At 57.2% G+C, this 18,826-nt stretch overlaps 1 protein-coding gene across 1 annotated transcript in view; it reads left to right on the top strand.

Moving 5' to 3' along the window:
- LOC144954525 (rap guanine nucleotide exchange factor 1-like) overlaps positions 1-16,913 on the top strand; it is a gene marked incomplete at both ends in the record, with an annotated part of 40,940 nt that extends 24,027 nt beyond the window's left edge. The window contains 12 exon segments of the mRNA XM_078884997.1: positions 1,078-1,418; positions 2,650-2,686; positions 2,689-2,879; positions 3,373-3,455; positions 3,707-3,752; positions 3,754-3,836; positions 5,066-5,174; positions 6,808-6,883; positions 8,684-8,765; positions 13,650-13,742; positions 16,675-16,711; positions 16,714-16,913. Of these exon segments, the coding sequence (XP_078741123.1) occupies positions 1,078-1,418; positions 2,650-2,686; positions 2,689-2,879; positions 3,373-3,455; positions 3,707-3,752; positions 3,754-3,836; positions 5,066-5,174; positions 6,808-6,883; positions 8,684-8,765; positions 13,650-13,742; positions 16,675-16,711; positions 16,714-16,913 (1,378 nt within the window).
- Positions 16,914-18,826: the final 1,913 nt, after the last annotated feature.

The raw sequence follows: 18,826 nt of genomic DNA, 5'->3' as shown, positions 1-18,826 counted from the left end.
CAGGCTGGAAGCTACCCACATGCCAAATTTCAAGTTTGTTGCATGTCGGGAAGTACGCCGAACATTTCGAACAGACGCACACATTCGCAAATTTCCCTTTTATATATATAGATATAGATGCTCGTTTCATCTTCTTGGTTCTTTCGGTAAAGTCATCACGTAGAAGGGAAATAATAAAATAATAAAAATCAAACATAATAAAATACAATTCTCACGACGTTTCGGCCACAACGCAAGCAGCCGTCCTCAGGTGAAGAACAGGTCTGTCGGAAAGACAGCGTCTGAATAGCGTCTGAATGTCTTTCCGACAGACCTGTTCTTCACCTGAGGACGGCTGCTTGCGTTGTGGCCGAAACGTCGTGAGAATTATTTCATCATATTTTATTTTTATTATTTTATTATTTCCCTTCCACGCGACTTTACCGAAAGAACCAAGAAGATGAATCCCTGCAGTCACGAAAGCTTCACATCGAAATTTATGCTCGTTTCAGTTTAAAAAATTAACCCGTAAAAACAAAGCTTTTTCACTATAAATCCTTTATATGCGTGGCATCGGTTTTATTTTATTATTCATTTCTGTTTTTCTTGAGTAAGAGTTTCATTTTTATCACATTGGTATTTTAAATCAAATATGAATTTATTTTTTTCCTAAAAAGTGGAAAATTTTGGAAAAAAAATTCCACGAAAATAAATTGTCACGCACGACGAGTCTGTGTGCAAAATGTCAGCTCGATTGGATCACGGGAAGTGGGTTTAAAAAACGACCGAAAGATTTGCACGGTCGTAAGCGCGCAAGCAAGCAAGCAAGTGAACTTAATATAAAGGATTTTAAAAACCCAGCAACTCAACAGCGGCAGCTCCGTGACCTCTGACCTACGACGGCTGCCCCCCCCCCTCCCCTTGCGTTGACCCCCCCCCCCGCCCCCCCACGTGGCCCCCCGCCAGTCCGCGCGTACATGCAGCTCTTCGAGGACTACTCGGAGCGGCAGCTCCGTGACCTCTGACCTACGACGGCTGCCCCCCCCCCTCCCCTTGCGTTGACCCCCCCCCCCGCCCCCCCACGTGGCCCCCCGCCAGTCCGCGCGTACATGCAGCTCTTCGAGGACTACTCGGAGCCTCAGCCCAGCACCTTCCTGCAGATGGAGCAGACGGCGTTTCGCTACCGCGGCCTCCAGCAGGAGCAGCACCGGCAGCACGTGTTGAGCGGCTGCTACCTGGAGGAGGCCTTCTACTCCTCCGCCGCGTCGTCCTCCTACTGCTCCTCCTCCTCCTCCACGGCGCACTCCTCCTACGTCTGCACCTCCTCCACCTCCTCCTCCACCTCGTCGGCTTCGGCGATGGTGCTGGTGGTGCCGCCGGGAGGAGCCGGGGGCCGAGTGTCGCGGCCGCCGGCGCTGCCGCCCAAGCAGAGGCACATGGTGGGCGCTCGATCCACCCTCCCCCCACTCCCCACCCCCACCCACCCTGTGTTTGTGTGCGGGGAGCGGTGGCGCGGCGGTTAGCGCGCTACGGCCACGAATGCGGAGACACGAGTGGTCAACATCTCCAAGCCACCGCGGCTGGGAGATGTTGACTACCTCGCTTGGTACGCAGGAGGTCGTGGGTTCGATCCCGACCCTGACGCCTGCTGCTGCTGCTGTATATTTGGAGTTTGCATCTCTCTCATCATCATCATCATCACGGTGGCTAGGAGATGTTGACTACCTCGTCTGGACTACAGGAGGTCGTGGGTTCGATCCCGACCATGACGCCTACTGCTGCTGTAGATTTGGAGTTTGCGTCTCTCTCTCATCATCATCATCACGGTGGCTAGGAGATGTTAACTACCTCGCCTGGTACGCAGGAGGTCGTGGGTTCGATCCCGACCCTGACGCCTGCTGCTGCTGTATATTTGGAGTCTGCGTGTCTCTCTGTCTCTCTTCCCGTGGTCGCGTGGATTTTTCTCCGTGCCCCTCCGGTTTTTCCCCTCCTCTGTTACAATCAACGCCACCACGCATCCGCTGCTGTACATTTACGCACGACGACGATGACGACGATGATGGTGACGACGACGATGACGACGATGACGACGATGACGATGACAATGATGACGACGACGTCGACGATGATGACAATGACGATGACAATGATGACGACGACGATGATTACGACGATGTCGACAATGATGACGACGATGATGATGATGATGACCATGATGATGATGACGACGACGATGACATTGATGATGATGACGATGATGACGACGATGATGACGACGACGATGATGATGACGATGACGATGATGATGACGATGATGACATTGATGATGACGATGACGATGATGACGACGATGATGACATTGATGATGATGATGACGACAATGATGATGACGATGACAACGACGTCGACGATGATGACGATGATGACGACGATGACGACGATGACGACGATGATGATGATGACGATGATGATGACATTGATGATGATGACGACGATGACAACGACCTCGACGATGATGACATTGATGATGATGATAACGATGACGACGACATCAACAACTACGAGCCACTTCGGGGGGGAGGTGCGGGTGAGGGGGTCGCCGTGGGTGCGTGGGGGTCGTGACCTGTGTCTCTGTGTCAACTCCTCTGTCTCCCGCCCTCTCGTCTTCAGCTCTCCTTCGACGACTCCCCCACTGCCCCCGCCCCCCCCCCTGCTGTGCGGGCCCCCCCCCTGTGGGGGGCCCCCAACCCCGGCTGCCCTTGCCAGCTGCCCCCCACGGACCCGGCGCCCGGCCGTGCTGCTCTTCTTCCTCCTCCTCTTCCACCTCTTCCACCTCCTCCTCTTCCCACTGCCCCTCCTCAGTCATCGCCGCCGCCGCTGCCACCTCCTCTTCCTCGCTGGTGAGGGGGCGCCACTCCCCCCCCTCCCTTCCCCCCCTCCTCCTGGGGGGTGTGGGGCCCACACGCTCGCCACTGGTGGTGAGGGGGGGGGCGGGGTGAGCGACTGCGGGGTGGTGAGCGGCGCGGCCATTGTGAGCCGGCCCGGGGTTTGTCTCTCTCTGTCGTGCTGCTCTCTGTGACCGCTGCTCTCTTCCTCTCCTCATCCTCCCCCTCCCTCTCCTCATCCTCCCCCCTCCCTCTCCTCCCTCCCTCTCCTCCCTCTCCTCCCTCTCCTCCCTCTCCTCCCTTTTCCTCCCCTCCCTCTCCTCCCTCTCCTCCCTTTCCTCCCCTCCCTCTCCTCCCTCTCCTCCCTCTCCTCCCTCTCCTCCCTCCCTCCCTCTCCTCCCTCCTCTCCTCCCTCTCCTCCCTCTCCTCCTCTCCTCTTCCCTCCCCTCTCCTCCCCCCCCCCTCCCCCCCCTCCCCACGTGGGTGCCCGCGTTGTGGCCGGCTTAAGAGTGGCTGCCCCAGGGAGGTGCCGGCCGCCTCCGAGTACATTGACATGTCCTCGGGCCTGGGAGGGCCCGCGCACGTGCAGCCGTGAGTAGCCACCTCCCCACGGGGGGGGGGGCACGGGGGCCACGGGGGGGGGCCACGGGGGGGGGGCCCACGGGGGCCAACGGGGCCCTCCACACACCCGGGGGTCTCCGTGTGGGTGAGGTGCACTTGCCCCCGACAGACTGCTCGGAGGCTATCCGGGGGATCTTTGTCTTTGCGTGCTCTCTGTATCACGTGTCCCCTGAGCCCCCCCCCCTCACCGCCCCCCCCCCCCCCCTCCGTGTCCCCTGCAGGGCGACGCAAGTCCCTTGGGGGGGCCCCCTGGGGGACACGGAGGGGGGGGGGCCCCGACCTGCTGCCCCCCGGCGCGGCTCGAACCAAAGCCCACGGAGAGGGGGGGGCGCCCCCCACGGCGGCAACGCGGTACCAGGGGCCTGCGTGCCCACGCCACCCCTCGCCACTCGCCTTGCCACACCTCGCACGCACGCACGCACATGCACGCACACGCACACACGCACACACATGAACACGCATGAACACACACACACACACGCATGAACACGCACGCACGCACACACACGCATGAACACACGCGCACACACCGCACACACAAACACGTACATGCACACACACATACACACGCACACAGACAAACATGCACAGACGCACACACATTAACACGAGTCCTCCAGTCCGCGTGTTCTATCCACTGCTGCGTCAGCTGACAATATTCAGCTGATTGTGTTATACACGTGTCCCTGGCTCTCCCTGTGTCTCCGTCCCCGTGTCCCCCCTGTGTGTCCCCCTGTGTGTCCCCCTGTGTGTCCCCCTGTGTGTCCCCCTGTGTGTCCCCCTGTGTGTCCCCCTGTGTGTCCCCGTGTCCCCCTGTCTCCCTGTGTGTCCCCCTGTGTGGCCCCCCTGTGTGGCCCCCTGTGTGTGCCCCTGTGTGTCCCCCTGTCCCCCTGTGTGTGTCCCCCTGTGTGTCCCCCATGTGTGTCCCCCCCTGTGTGTCCCTGTGTGTCCCCGTGTCCCCCTGTGTGTCCCCCTGTGTGTCCCCCTGTGTGTCCCCCTGTGTGTTCCCCTGTGTGTCCCCTGTGTGTCCCCCTGTGTGTCCCCCTGTGTGTCCCCCTGTGTGTCCCCCTGTGTGTCCCCCTGTGTGTCCCCCTGTGTGTCCCCCTGTGTGTCTCCCTGTGTGTCTCCCTGTGTGTCCCCCTGTGTTCCCCCTGTGTGTCCTCCTGTGTGTCTCCCCTGTGTGTCCCCCTGTGTGTCTCCCTGTGTGTCCCCCTGTGTGTCCCCCTGTGTGTCCCCTGTGTGTCCCCCTGTGTGTCCCCCTGTGTGTCCCCCTGTGTGTCCCCCTGTGTGTCCCCCTGTGTGTCCCCCCTGTGTGTCCCCCTGTGTGTCCCCCTGTGTGTCCCCCTGTGTGTCCCCCTGTGTGTCCCCCTCGTGTGTCCCCCTGTGTGTCCCCCTGTGTGTCTCCCTGTGTGTCCCCCTGTGTGTCCCCCTGTGTCCCCCTGTGTGTTCCCCTGTCCCCGTGTCTCCCTGTCCCCCTGTGTGTCCCCCTGTGTGTCCCCCTGTCCCCCTGTGTGTCCCCCTGTCCCCGTGTCTCCCTGTCCCCCTGTGTGTCCCCCTGTGTGTCCCCCTGTGTCCCCCAGGGATGTGGCTGGCCTGGCGGAGCTGCTGGGGCTGAGCGAGGAGGAGGAGGAGGAGTTGTCCATCGTGGACCCGGACGAGGTGAACGCCCGGCTGCTCTTCAAGCGAGAGGCGAGTCCACCCGTGACACACTCCGCATGTCTCTCCGCGTGTGTCTCATGTCCTTCCCCGTGTGTCTCCGTGTGTCTCCGTGTGTCTCTGTGTGTCCCCGTGTGTCTCATGTCCTTCCCGTGTGTCTCCGTGTGTCTCTGTGTGTCCCCGTGTCTCTCATGTACTTCCCGTGTCCTCTCCGCGTATGTCCCCGTGTGTCTCATGTCCTTCCCGTGTGTCTCCGTGTTTCTCCGTGTCTCTCTGTGTGTTTCCGTGTGTCTCTGTGTGTCCCCGTGCATCTTCCCCGTGTCTCCGTGTGTCTCTGTGTGTCTCCGTGCATCTCCCCCGTGTCTCCGTGTGTCTCTGTGTCTCTCTGTGTGTCTCTGTGTCTCTCTGTGTGTCTCTGTGTGTCCCCGTGCATCTCCCCCGTGTCTCCGTGTGTCTCCGTGTGTGTCCCTGGTGTCCCCCGTGTGTCTCATGTCCGTCCCGTGTGTCTCCGTGTGTCTCCGTGTGTCTCTGTGTCTCTCTGTGTGTCTCTGTGTGTCTCCGTGCATCTCCCCCGTGTCTCCGTGTGTCTCTGCGTGTGTCTCATGTCCTTTCCGTGTGTCTCCGTGTGTCTCTGTGTCTCTCCGTGTGTCTCCGTGTGTCTCTGCGTGTCCCCGTGCATCTCCCCCGTGTCTCCGTGTGTCTCCGTGTGTCTCTGTGTGTCCCGTGCATCTCCCCCGTGTCTCCGTGTGTCTCCGTGTGTCTCTGTGTGTTCCCCTGCATCTCCCCCGTGTCTCCGTGTGTCTCTGTGTGTCTCTGTGTGTCCGTGCATCTCCCCCGTGTCTCCGTGTGTCTCCGTGTGTCTCTGTGTGTCCGTGCATCTCCCCCGTGTCTCCGTGTGTCTCCGTGTGTCTCTGCGTGTCCCCGTGCATCTCCCCCGTGTCTCCCGTGTGTCTCCGTGTGTCTCTGTGTGTTCCCCTGCATCTCCCCCGTGTCTCCGTGTGTCTTTGTGTGTCTCTGTGTGTCCGTGCATCTCCCCCGTGTCTCCGTGTGTCTCCGTGTGTCTCTGTGTGTCCGTGCATCTCCCCCGTGTCTCCGTGTGTCTCTGTGTGTCTGTGCATCTCCCCCGTGTCTCCGTGTGTCTCTGTGTGTCCGTGCATCTCCCCCGTGTCTCCGTGTGTCTCCGTGTGTCTCTGTGTGTCCCCTGCATCTCACCACGTGTCTCCGTGTGTCTCTGTGTGTCCCCGCATCTCACCACGTGTCTCCGTGTGTCTCTGTGTGTCCCCGCATCTCACCACGTGTCTCCGTGTGTCTCTGTGTGTCCCTGCATCTCACCACGTGTCTCCGTGTGTCTCTGTGTGTCCCTGCATCTCACCACGTGTCTCCGTGTGTCTCTGTGTGTCCCCGCATCTCACCACGTGTCTCCGTGTGTCTCTGTGTGTCCCTGCATCTCACCACGTGTCTCCGTGTGTCTCCGTGTGTCTCCGTGTGTGTCCCTGTGTCCCCCGTGTGTCTCATGTCCTCGTGTGTCTCCGCATCTCACCACGTGTCTCCGTGTGTCTCTGTGTGTCCCCGCATCTCACCACGTGTCTCCGTGTGTCTCTGTGTGTCCCCTGCATCTCACCACGTGTCTCCGTGTGTCCTCGCGTCTCCACGTGTCCCTGCGTAGGATGAGGATGGCCCAGACTTGAAGGCCGGCTCTGTGAACATCCTCATTGTCAACATGACGGGCACCACGCAGAAGGGTAGGTGCCTCACTCGCTCACTCACTCTCTCACTCGCTCGCTCGCTCGCTCGCTTCACCCACCCACTCGCTCGCTCACCCACCCACTCGCCCGCTTGCTCACCCGCTCGCTCGCTCGCATCGCTCGCTCACTCACTCGGGCACGCGCTCGCTCATTCGCTCACTTGCTCACTCACTCGCTCGCTCGCTCGTTCGCTCGCTCACTCGGGCACTCGCTCGCTCATTCGCTCCTTCTCTCACTCGCTCACTCACTCGCGTGCTCACTCGCTTGCTCACTCACCCACTCGCCCGCTCACTCACTCACCCACTCGCCCGCTAACTCGCTCGCTCGCTCATTCACCCACTCACTCGCTCCCTCACTCACTCACCCACTTGCTCGCTCACTCACTCGCGTGCTCACTCGCTTGCTCACTCACCCACTCGCCCGCTCACTCACTCACCCACTCGCCCGCTAACTCGCTCGCTCGCTCATTCACCCACTCACTCGCTCCCTCACTCACTCACCCACTTGCTCGCTCACTCGCTCGCTCACTCACTCTCACAGACAAAGCTCCCCCGTGTAGCCTTAACAGGCTGTTGGGGCAAGTGCTGTTACGGAGGAAGGCCCAGGGACCGGTTCAGATAATGAATTGTCACCGGTGTTCCGTGGCGGGTGTGATGGGTCATCACAACATCGCATGATGTTGTGATGACGTGATGATGTGTTCTGTGGCAGTTGTGATGGGCTGAGCGATGGTCATGGTGGTGACACCGCGATGGTCACATCGCATGTCGCGTGATGTTGTGATGACCTTGTGATGACCTTGTGATGATGTGTGATGGTCTCACGTGATGTTGTGATGACCTTGTGATGACCTTGTGATGATGTGTGATGGTCTCACGTGATGTTGTGATGACCTTGTGATGACCTTGTGATGATGTGTGATGGTCTCACGTGATGTTGTGATGACGTTGTGATGACGTGATGATGTCACGTGATGTTGTGATGACGTTTTGTGATGACGTGATGGTCTCGCGTGATGTTGTGACAACGCGATGACGTTGCGGTGACGTCGAGATGTTGTAATGGCGTCGTGATGATGTCATGACGTGATGATGTCATGACGCCGTGATGCCGTCATGACGTCGTGATGATGTCATGACGCCGTGATGCCGTCATGACGTGATGATGTCATGACGCCGTGATGCCGTCATGACGTCGTGATGATGTCATGACGCCGTGATGCCGTCATGACGTCGTGCTGATGTCATGACGCCGTGATGATGTCATGACGCCGTGATGCCGTCATGACGTCGTGCTGATGTCATGACGCCGTGATGCCGTCATGACGTCGTGATGATGTCATGACGTCGTGATGCCGTCATGACGTCGTGCTGATGTCATGACGCCGTGATGCCGTCATGACGTGATGATGTCATGACGCCGTGATGCCGTCATGACGTCGTGATGATGTCATGACGCCGTGATGCCGTCATGACGTCGTGCTGATGTCATGACGCCGTGATGCTGTCATGACGTGATGATGTCATGACGCCGTGATGCCGTCATGACGTCGTGATGATGTCATGACGCCGTGATGCCGTCATGACGTCGTGATGATGTCATGACGCCGTGATGATGTCATGACGCCGTGATGGTGTCATGACGCCGTGATGATGTCATGATGTAGTGATGGTGTCATGATGCCGTGATGATGTCATGACGCCGTGATGGTGTCATGACGCCGTGATGATGTCATGATGATGCGTTGACGTCGTGATGACGACGTTGTGATGATGATGGTGCCATGTCGTTGGGCAGACATGATGTTCTTCGAGGCGTTCCTGATGACCTACCGGACGTTCATCTCGCCCGACAGCCTCATCACCAAACTCCGCTACCGATATCCTCCTCACCCGCTCACTCACACGCTCACTCGCTCACACGCTCACCCGCTCACTCACCCTTTCACTCACCCGCTCGCTCACACGCTCACTCCCACGCTCACCTACTCACTCGCTCACACGCTCACCTACTCACTCGCTCACACGCTCACCCGCTCACTCACCCTTTCACTCACCCTCTCGCTCACACGCTCACTCACACGCTCACCTGCTCACTCACTCACACGCTCACCTACTCACTCGCTCACACGCTCACCTACTCACTCGCTCACACGCTCACCCGCTCACTCACCCTTTCACTCACCCTCTCGCTCACACGCTCACTCACACGCTCACCTACTCACTCATTCACCCGCTCACTCACCTGCTCACTCACCCACTGACTCACCCGGTGTGATTCACTTGCTCACTCACTCACACGCTCACTCACCCGCTCACCTGCTCACTCACCCACTAACTCACTCACTCACTCGTTCACGCATATGCTCACTTGCTCACTCACTCACTCACTCACCCGCTCACCCGCTGTCACTCACCCGCTCACTAACCCGCTCACTAACCCGCTCACTCACCCGCTCACACGCTCACTCACACGCTCACTCACCCGCTCACTCACCCGCTCACTCACCCGCTCACCTGCTCACTCACTCACCCGCTCACTCACCTGCTCACTCACCCGCTCACTCACCCGCTCACTCACACGCTCACTCACCCTCTCACTCACCCTCTCACTCACCCGCTCACTCACACGCTCACTCACACGCTCACTCACACGCTCACTCACCCGGTGTAACTCACTCACCCTCTCACTCACCCTCTCACTCACCTGCTCACCCGCTCACCCTCTCACTCACTCTGCTCACATGCATGACCGTGCTCACGCACACTAACTTACTCACTCACGAACACACACACACAGTGACATACACACACACACACGACCACACACACGACCACTCACACACACACGAACACACACAGTGACACACACACACACACAGTGACACACACACAAACGCAGTGACACGCACACGCAGTGACACGCACACACAGTGACACGCACACACAGTGACACACACACACAGTGACACACACACACACAGTGACACACACGACCACACACACGACCACTCACACGACCACACACACGAACACACACACATAGTGACACACACACAGCGACACACACACAGCGACACACACACACACAGCGACACACACACACAGTGACACACACACAGTGACACACACACAGTGACACACACAGTGACACACACACAGTGACACACACAGTGACACACACACGAACACACACACACAGTGACACACACACAGCGACACACACACGACCACACACACGACCACACACGACCACTCACACGAACACACACACACACTCAGTGACACACACACACAGTGACACACAGTGACACACACAGTGACACACACACAGTGACACACAGTGACACACACACACACAGTGACACTCACACACACACACAGTGACACACACAGTGACACACACACACAGTGACACACACAGCGACACACACACAGTGACACACACAGCGACACACACACAGTGACACACACAGTGACACACAACACACAGCGACACACACAGTGACACACACACACAGCGACACACACAGTGACACACACACACACAGTGACACACACACAGCGACACACACAGTGACACACACACACACAGTGACACTCACACACACACACAGTGACACACACAGTGACACACACACAGTGACACACACACAGTGACACACACACAGTGACACATACACACACAGTGACACACACAGCGACACACACACACAGTGACACACACAGTGACACACACACACAGCGACACACACAGTGACACACACACACAGTGACACACACAGTGACACACACACACACAGTGACACACACACACACAGTGACACACACAGTGACACACACACACACACACAGTGACACACACAGTGACACACACACACAGTGACACACACAGTGACACACACACACAGTGACACACACACACACAGTGACACACACACACACAGTGACACACACACACACAGCGACACACACAGCGACACACACACACACAGCGACACACACACAGTGACACACACAGTGACACACACACATACACAGTGACACACACAGTGACACACACACACAGTGACACACACAGTGACACACACACATACACAGCGACACACACAGTGACACACACACACACAGTGACACACACACAGTGACACACACACACACAGTGACACACACACAGTGACACACACAGTGACACACACACACACAGTGACACTCACACACACACACAGTGACACACACAGTGACACACACACACACAGTGACACACACACAGTGACACACACACAGTGACACACACACAGCGACACACACAGTGACACACACACACACAGTGACACACACACAGTGACACACACACACAGAGTGACACACACACACTGTGACACACACAGTGACACACACACAGTGACACACACACACAGAGTGACACACACACACAGTGACACACACACACAGTGACACACACACACACACAGTGACACACACAGTGACACACACACAGTGACACACACACACAGAGTGACACACACACACAGTGACACACACAGTGACACACACACAGTGACACACACAGTGACACACACAGTGACACACACACACAGTGACACACACAGTGACACACACAGTGACACACACACACAGTGACACACACACAGTGACACACACACACACACAGTGACACACACAGTGACACACACACACAGTGACACACACAGTGACACACACACACAGTGACACACACAGTGACACACACACACACAGTGACACACACACACACAGTGACACACACACACACAGTGACACACACACACACAGTGACACACACAGTGACACACACACACACAGTGACACACACACACACAGTGACACACACACAGTGACACACACACAGTGACACACACACACACAGTGACACACACACACACAGTGACACACACAGTGACACACACACACAGTGACACACACACACACAGCGACACACACAGTGACACACACACACACAGTGACACACACACACAGTGACACACACACACACAGTGACACACACAGTGACACACACACACACAGTGACACACACACACACAGTGACACACACACAGTGACACACACACACACCACACAGTGACACACACAGTGACACACACACACAGTGACACACACACACAGCGACACACACAGTGACAACACACACACACAGTGACACACACACACAGTGACACACACACACACAGTGACACACACAGTGACACACACACACACAGTGACACACATTGACACACACACACACAGTGACACACACAGTGACACACACACACAGTGACACACACAGTGACACACACACACACAGTGACACACACAGTGACACACACAGTGACACACACACACAGTGACACACACAGTGACACACACACACACAGTGACACACACACACACAGTGACACACACAGTGACACACACACACAGTGACACACACAGTGACACACACACACACAGTGACACACACAGTGACACACACAGTGACACACACACACAGTGACACACACAGTGACACACACACACACAGTGACACACAGTGACACACACACAGTGACACACACAGTGACACACACACACACAGTGACACACACAGTGACACACACACACACAGTGACACACACAGTGACACACACACACAGTGACACACACAGTGACACACACACACAGTGACACACACAGTGACACACACAGTGACACACACACACAGTGACACACACACACAGTGACACACACAGTGACACACACAGTGACACACACACACAGTGACACACACAGTGACACACACACAGTGACACACACAGTGACACACACACACACAGTGACACACACAGTGACACACACACACACAGTGACACACACAGTGACACACACACACACAGTGACACACACAGTGACACACACACACACAGTGACACACACACAGTGACACACACACACACAGTGACACACACAGTGACACACACACACAGTGACACACACAGTGACACACACACACACAGTGACACACACAGTGACACACACACACACAGTGACACACACACAGTGACACACACACACACAGTGACACACACAGTGACACACACACACAGTGACACACACAGTGACACACACACACACACAGTGACACACACAGTGACACACACACACACAGTGACACACACACAGTGACACACACACACACAGTGACACACACAGTGACACACACACACAGTGACACACACAGTGACACACACACACAGTGACACACACAGTGACACACACACACACACAGTGACACACACAGTGACACACACACACAGTGACACACACAGTGACACACACACACACACAGTGACACACACAGTGACACACACACACACAGTGACACACACACAGTGACACACACACACACAGTGACACACACACACACAGTGACACACACACACACAGTGACACACACACACACAGTGACACACACACACACAGTGACACACACACACACAGTGACACACACAGCGACACACACACAGCGACACACACACACACAGTGACACACACACAGTGACACACACACACACAGTGACACACACACACAGTGACACACACACACACAGTGACACACACACAGTGACACACACACACACAGTGACACACACACACAGTGACACACACACACACAGTGACACACACACAGTGACACACACATACCTATCCACGTGTAGCTCCCTGACCCCACGTGCGGCTCCCACCTACGGCAAGTTCTGGCGGGCGGCTGAGTTGGCGCTCAAGAGGGTGAGCCGCAACGCCTCGCTGCTGCTCATCCGCGTCGTGGACGAGCTGTGGTGGGTGGGGGGCGGGGCTGGGGGGGGGTGCGGGGGGTGAGGGGGGGGGGCTGGGGGGTGAGGGGGGGGTGAGGGGGTGGGGGGGTGGGGGGTGGGGGGGGTGGGGGGGGTGAAGGGGTGGGTTGAGGGGGGTGGGTGGGGAGGGGGGGTGGAGGGAGGGGTGGTGGGTGGAGGGGGGATGGAGCGGTGGTGGGTGGAGGGTTGGTGGGTGGAGGGGGGGGTGGAGGTGGAGGGGGGGTGGTGGGTGGAGGGTTGGTGGGTGGAGGGGGGGGTGGAAGTGGAGGGGGGGGTGGGTGGAGCGAGGTGGGTGGAGGTGGAGGGGGGGTCGAGGTGGAGGGGGGGTGGAGGGGGGATGGAGCGGTGGTGGGTGGAGGGTTGGTGGGTGGAGGGGGGGTGGAGGTGGAGGGGGGGTGGTGGGTGGAGGGTTGGTGGGTGGAGGGTGGGTGGAGGTGGAGGGGTGGGTGGGGTGGAGCGAGGTGGGTGGAGGTGGGGGGGGGTGTAAGTGTGCACGTGATGGTACGTCATCGGAACAGGAGAGCATTGGGTGAGAATTTAGCTCAACCCATCATCATCATCCCTCTCTCTGGGGGTCGATAAAACAAACGAGTCGGCACTTATTCAACAAGCAAGGAATTGGAATTACTGCAGCCGACTCTGAGCGGTCAAAATAAAAACGAGCAGGTGGCGTCTCGCCAGATGTGGCCACACGGGGTGATGATGATGATGATGATGTTGTTGATGTTGTTGTTGATGTTGTTGTTGATGTTGTTGTTGATTTCGATTTAAAGCTTTCGTGACTGCAGGGATTCATCTTCTTGGTTCTTTCGGTAAAGTCACGTAGAAGGGAAATAATAAAATAATAAAATAATAAAACATAATTAAATACAATTCTCACGACGTTTCGGCAGCCGTCCTCAGGTGAAGACCAGGTCTGTCGACAGAAACGTCGTGAGAATTGTATTTAATTATGTTTTATTTTTATTATTTTATTACTTCCCTTCTACGTGACTTTACCGAAAGAACCAAGAAGTTGTTGTTGATGTTGTTGATGTTGTTGTTGTTGTTGATGTTGTTGTTGATGTTGTTGTTGATGTTGTTGATGTTGTTGTTGATGTCTGTGTGTGTGTGTGGGGGGAGCGGTGGCGTAGCGGTTAGCGAACCCGGCGGACACGAGTTCGATTCCCGCTCACGGCCAACACCGGTGACGATTATCTGAACCGGTCCTGGGCCTCCCCTAGGTCGACTCGGCCTCAAATGAGTACCTGGTGCAGGGTGTGTAAACATCGCCACTAGGAAGACAAAGGCGGCCGGGCGTGGTGTTGGCCACCCACCCCCTCGTGTGCCGTGCCGGCCTTCATAGGTGCTCGCTAACAGTGCTCTGTTAAGGCCACACGGGGGATCTTTATCTTTGTCTGCATGTCCGCGCGTGTCTCCACGTGTGTCCGTGTCTCCGCGCGTGTCTGCGTGTGTGTCTCCGTGTCTCCGCGTGTGTCTGCGCGTGTCTCTGCGTGTGTGTGTGTCTGCGCGTATGTGTCTGCGTGAGTGTGTGTCTGCGTGTCTGCGTGTGTCTGCGTGCGTGTGTGTCTGCGTGCGTGTCTGCGTGCGTGCGTGTCTGCGTGAGTGTGTGTCTGCGTGCGTGCGTGTCTGCGTGAGCGTGTGTCTGCGTGCGTGTGTGTCTGCGTGCGTGAGTGTGTGTCTGCGTGTCTGCGTGTGTCTGCGTGCGTGTGTGTCTGCGTGCGTGTGTGTCTGCGCGTGTGTGTCTGCGTGCGTGCGTGTCTGCGTGAGTGTGTGTCTGCGTGCGCGTGTCTGCGTGTGTGCGTGTCTGCGTGAGTGTGTGTCTGCGTGCGCGTGTCTGCGTGTGTGTGTGTCTGCGTGAGTGTGTGTCTGCGTGCGTGTGTGTCTGCGTGCGCGTGTCTGCGTGTGTGCGTGTCTGCGTGAGTGTGTGTCTGCGTGCGCGTGTCTGCGTGTGTGCGTGTCTGCGTGAGTGTGTGTCTGCGTGCGCGTGTGTCTGCGTGTGTGTGTGTCTGCGTGTGTCTGCGTGCGCGTGTCTGCGTGTGTGTGTGTCTGCGTGAGTGTGTGTCTGCGTGTGTCTGCGTGCGTGTGTGTCTGCGTGCGTGTCTGCGTGCGTGCGTGTCTGCGTGAGTGTGTGTCTGCGTGCGTGCGTGTCTGCGTGAGTGTGTGTCTGCGTGCGTGTGTGTCTGCGTGCGCGTGTCTGCGTGTGTGCGTGTCTGCGTATCTGCGTGTCTGCGTGCGCGTGTGTCTGCGTGAGTGTGTGTCTGCGTGCGCGTGTGTCTGCGTGCGTGTCTGCGTGCGTGCGTGTCTGCGTGAGTGTGTGTCTGCGTGCGTGTGTGTCTGCGTGTGTGCGTGTCTGCGTATCTGCGTGTCTGCGTGCGCGTGTCTGCGTGCGCGTGTCTGCGTGTGTGTGTGTCTGCGTGCGCGTGTGTCTGCGTGCGTGTCTGCGTGAGTGTGTGTCTGCGTGCGTGTGTGTCTGCGTGCGCGTGTCTGCGTGTGTGCGTGTCTGCGTATCTGCGTGTCTGCGTGCGCGTGTGTCTGCGTGAGTGTGTGTCTGCGTGCGCGTGTGTCTGCGTGCGTGTCTGCGTGCGTGCGTGTCTGCGTGAGTGTGTGTCTGCGTGCGTGTGTGTCTGCGTGTGTGCGTGTCTGCGTATCTGCGTGTCTGCGTGCGCGTGTCTGCGTGCGCGTGTCTGCGTGTGTGTGTGTCTGCGTGCGCGTGTGTCTGCGTGCGTGTCTGCGTGTGTGTGTGTCTGCGTGCGTGTGTGTCTGCATGTTTCCGCGCGTGTCTGCGTGTGTCTGCGTGAGTGTGTGTCTGCGTGTCTGCGTGTGTCTGCGTGTGTGTGTGTCTGCGTGAGTGTGTGTCTGCGTGAGTGTGTCTCCGCGCGTGTCTGCGTGTCTGCGCGCTTGTGCGTGCGTGCAGCACCCCGGAGCTGACCCCGGCGGCGCTGCGCCAGCTGGTGCGCTGCGCCAGCTGGTGGAGCTGGTGTTCGTGCTGCTCAGCGACGGGGAGCTGCCCCAGGCTCGGCTGCTGCGCGAGAAGCTGCTCAAGAAGCTGGAGCACAAGCGGCAGGCGGCGTCGCCCGCCGCCATGCAGCCCCTGTCCTCGCGCAACGTCGCCGCACGGTGCGGGCGACGCCAGCTGGCGACGCTCACTCACTCGCGACGCTCGCTTTCGACACTCACTCACTCGCGACACTCACTCACTCGCGACACTCACTCACTCGCGACGCTCGCTTTCGACACTCACTCACTCGCGACGCTCACTCAATAGCGACGCTCACTCACTAGCGACGCTCACTCACTCGCGACACTCACTCACTCGCGACACTCACTCACTCGCGACGCTCGCTTTCGACACTCACTCACTCGCGACACTCACTCACTCGCGACACTCACTCACTCGCGACGCTCGCTTTCGACACTCACTCACTCGCGACGCTCACTCACTAGCGACACTCTCTCACTAGCGACACTCACTCACTAGCGACACTCTCTCACTAGCGACACTCACTCACTAGCGACACTCACTCACTAGCGACACTCTCTCACTAGCGACACTCACTCACTAGCGACACTCTCTCACTAGCGACACTCACTCACTAGCGACACTCTCTCACTAGCGACACTCACTCACTAGCGACACTCACTCACTAGCGACGCTCACTCACTAGCGACACTCTCTCACTAGCGACACTCACTCACTAGCGACACTCACTCACTAGCGACACTCACTCACTAGCGACACTCACTCACTAGCGACACTCTCTCACTAGCGACACTCACTCACTAGCGACACTCACTCACTAGCGACACTCTCTCACTAGCGACACTCACTCACTAGCGACACTCTCTCACTAGCGACACTCACTCACTAGCGACACTCTCTCACTAGCGACACTCTCTCACTAGCGACACTCACTCACTAGCGACACTCACTCACTAGCGACACTCTCTCACTAGCGACACTCACTCACTAGCGACGCTCACTCACTAGCGACACTCTCTCACTAGCGACACTCACTCACTAGCGACACTCTCTCACTAGCGACACTCTCTCACTAGCGACACTCACTCACTAGCGACACTCACTCACTAGCGACACTCACTCACTAGCGACACTCTCTCACTAGCGACACTCACTCACTAGCGACACTCTCTCACTAGCGACACTCACTCACTAGCGACACTCTCTCACTAGCGACACTCACTCACTAGCGACACTCACTCACTAGCGACACTCACTCACTAGCGACACTCTCTCACTAGCGACGCTCACTCACTAGCGACACTCACTCACTAGCGACACTCTCTCACTAGCGACACTCTCTCACTAGCGACACTCACTCACTAGCGACACTCACTCACTAGCGACACTCACTCACTAGCGACACTCTCTCACTAGCGACACTCTCTCACTAGCGACACTCACTCACTAGCGACACTCTCTCACTAGCGACACTCACTCACTAGCGACACTCACTCACTAGCGACACTCTCTCACTAGCGACACTCACTCACTAGCGACGCTCACTCACTAGCGACACTCTCTCACTAGCGACACTCACTCACTAGCGACACTCTCTCACTAGCGACACTCACTCACTAGCGACACTCTCTCACTAGCGACACTCACTCACTAGCGACACTCACTCACTAGCGACACTCACTCACTAGCGACACTCTCTCACTAGCGACACTCACTCACTAGCGACACTCACTCACTAGCGACACTCACTCACTAGCGACGCTCACTCACTAGCGACACTCACTCACTAGCGACACTCTCTCACTAGCGACACTCTCTCACTAGCGACACTCACTCACTAGCGACACTCACTCACTAGCGACACTCACTCACTAGCGACACTCTCTCACTAGCGACGCTCACTCACTAGCGACACTCTCTCACTAGCGACACTCACTCACTAGCGACACTCTCTCACTAGCGACACTCACTCACTAGCGACACTCACTCACTAGCGACACTCACTCACTAGCGACACTCTCTCACTAGCGACGCTCACTCACTAGCGACACTCTCTCACTAGCGACACTCTCTCACTAGCGACGCT

Source organism: Lampetra fluviatilis, unplaced genomic scaffold (genome assembly GCF_964198595.1).
Source record: "Lampetra fluviatilis unplaced genomic scaffold, kcLamFluv1.1 SCAFFOLD_734, whole genome shotgun sequence".
In the NCBI taxonomy this organism is placed as follows: Eukaryota; Metazoa; Chordata; class Hyperoartia; order Petromyzontiformes; family Petromyzontidae; genus Lampetra; species Lampetra fluviatilis.
The sequence above is the reverse complement of the archived record's forward strand: the minus strand, read 5'-3'. Positions and strand labels throughout refer to the sequence as shown.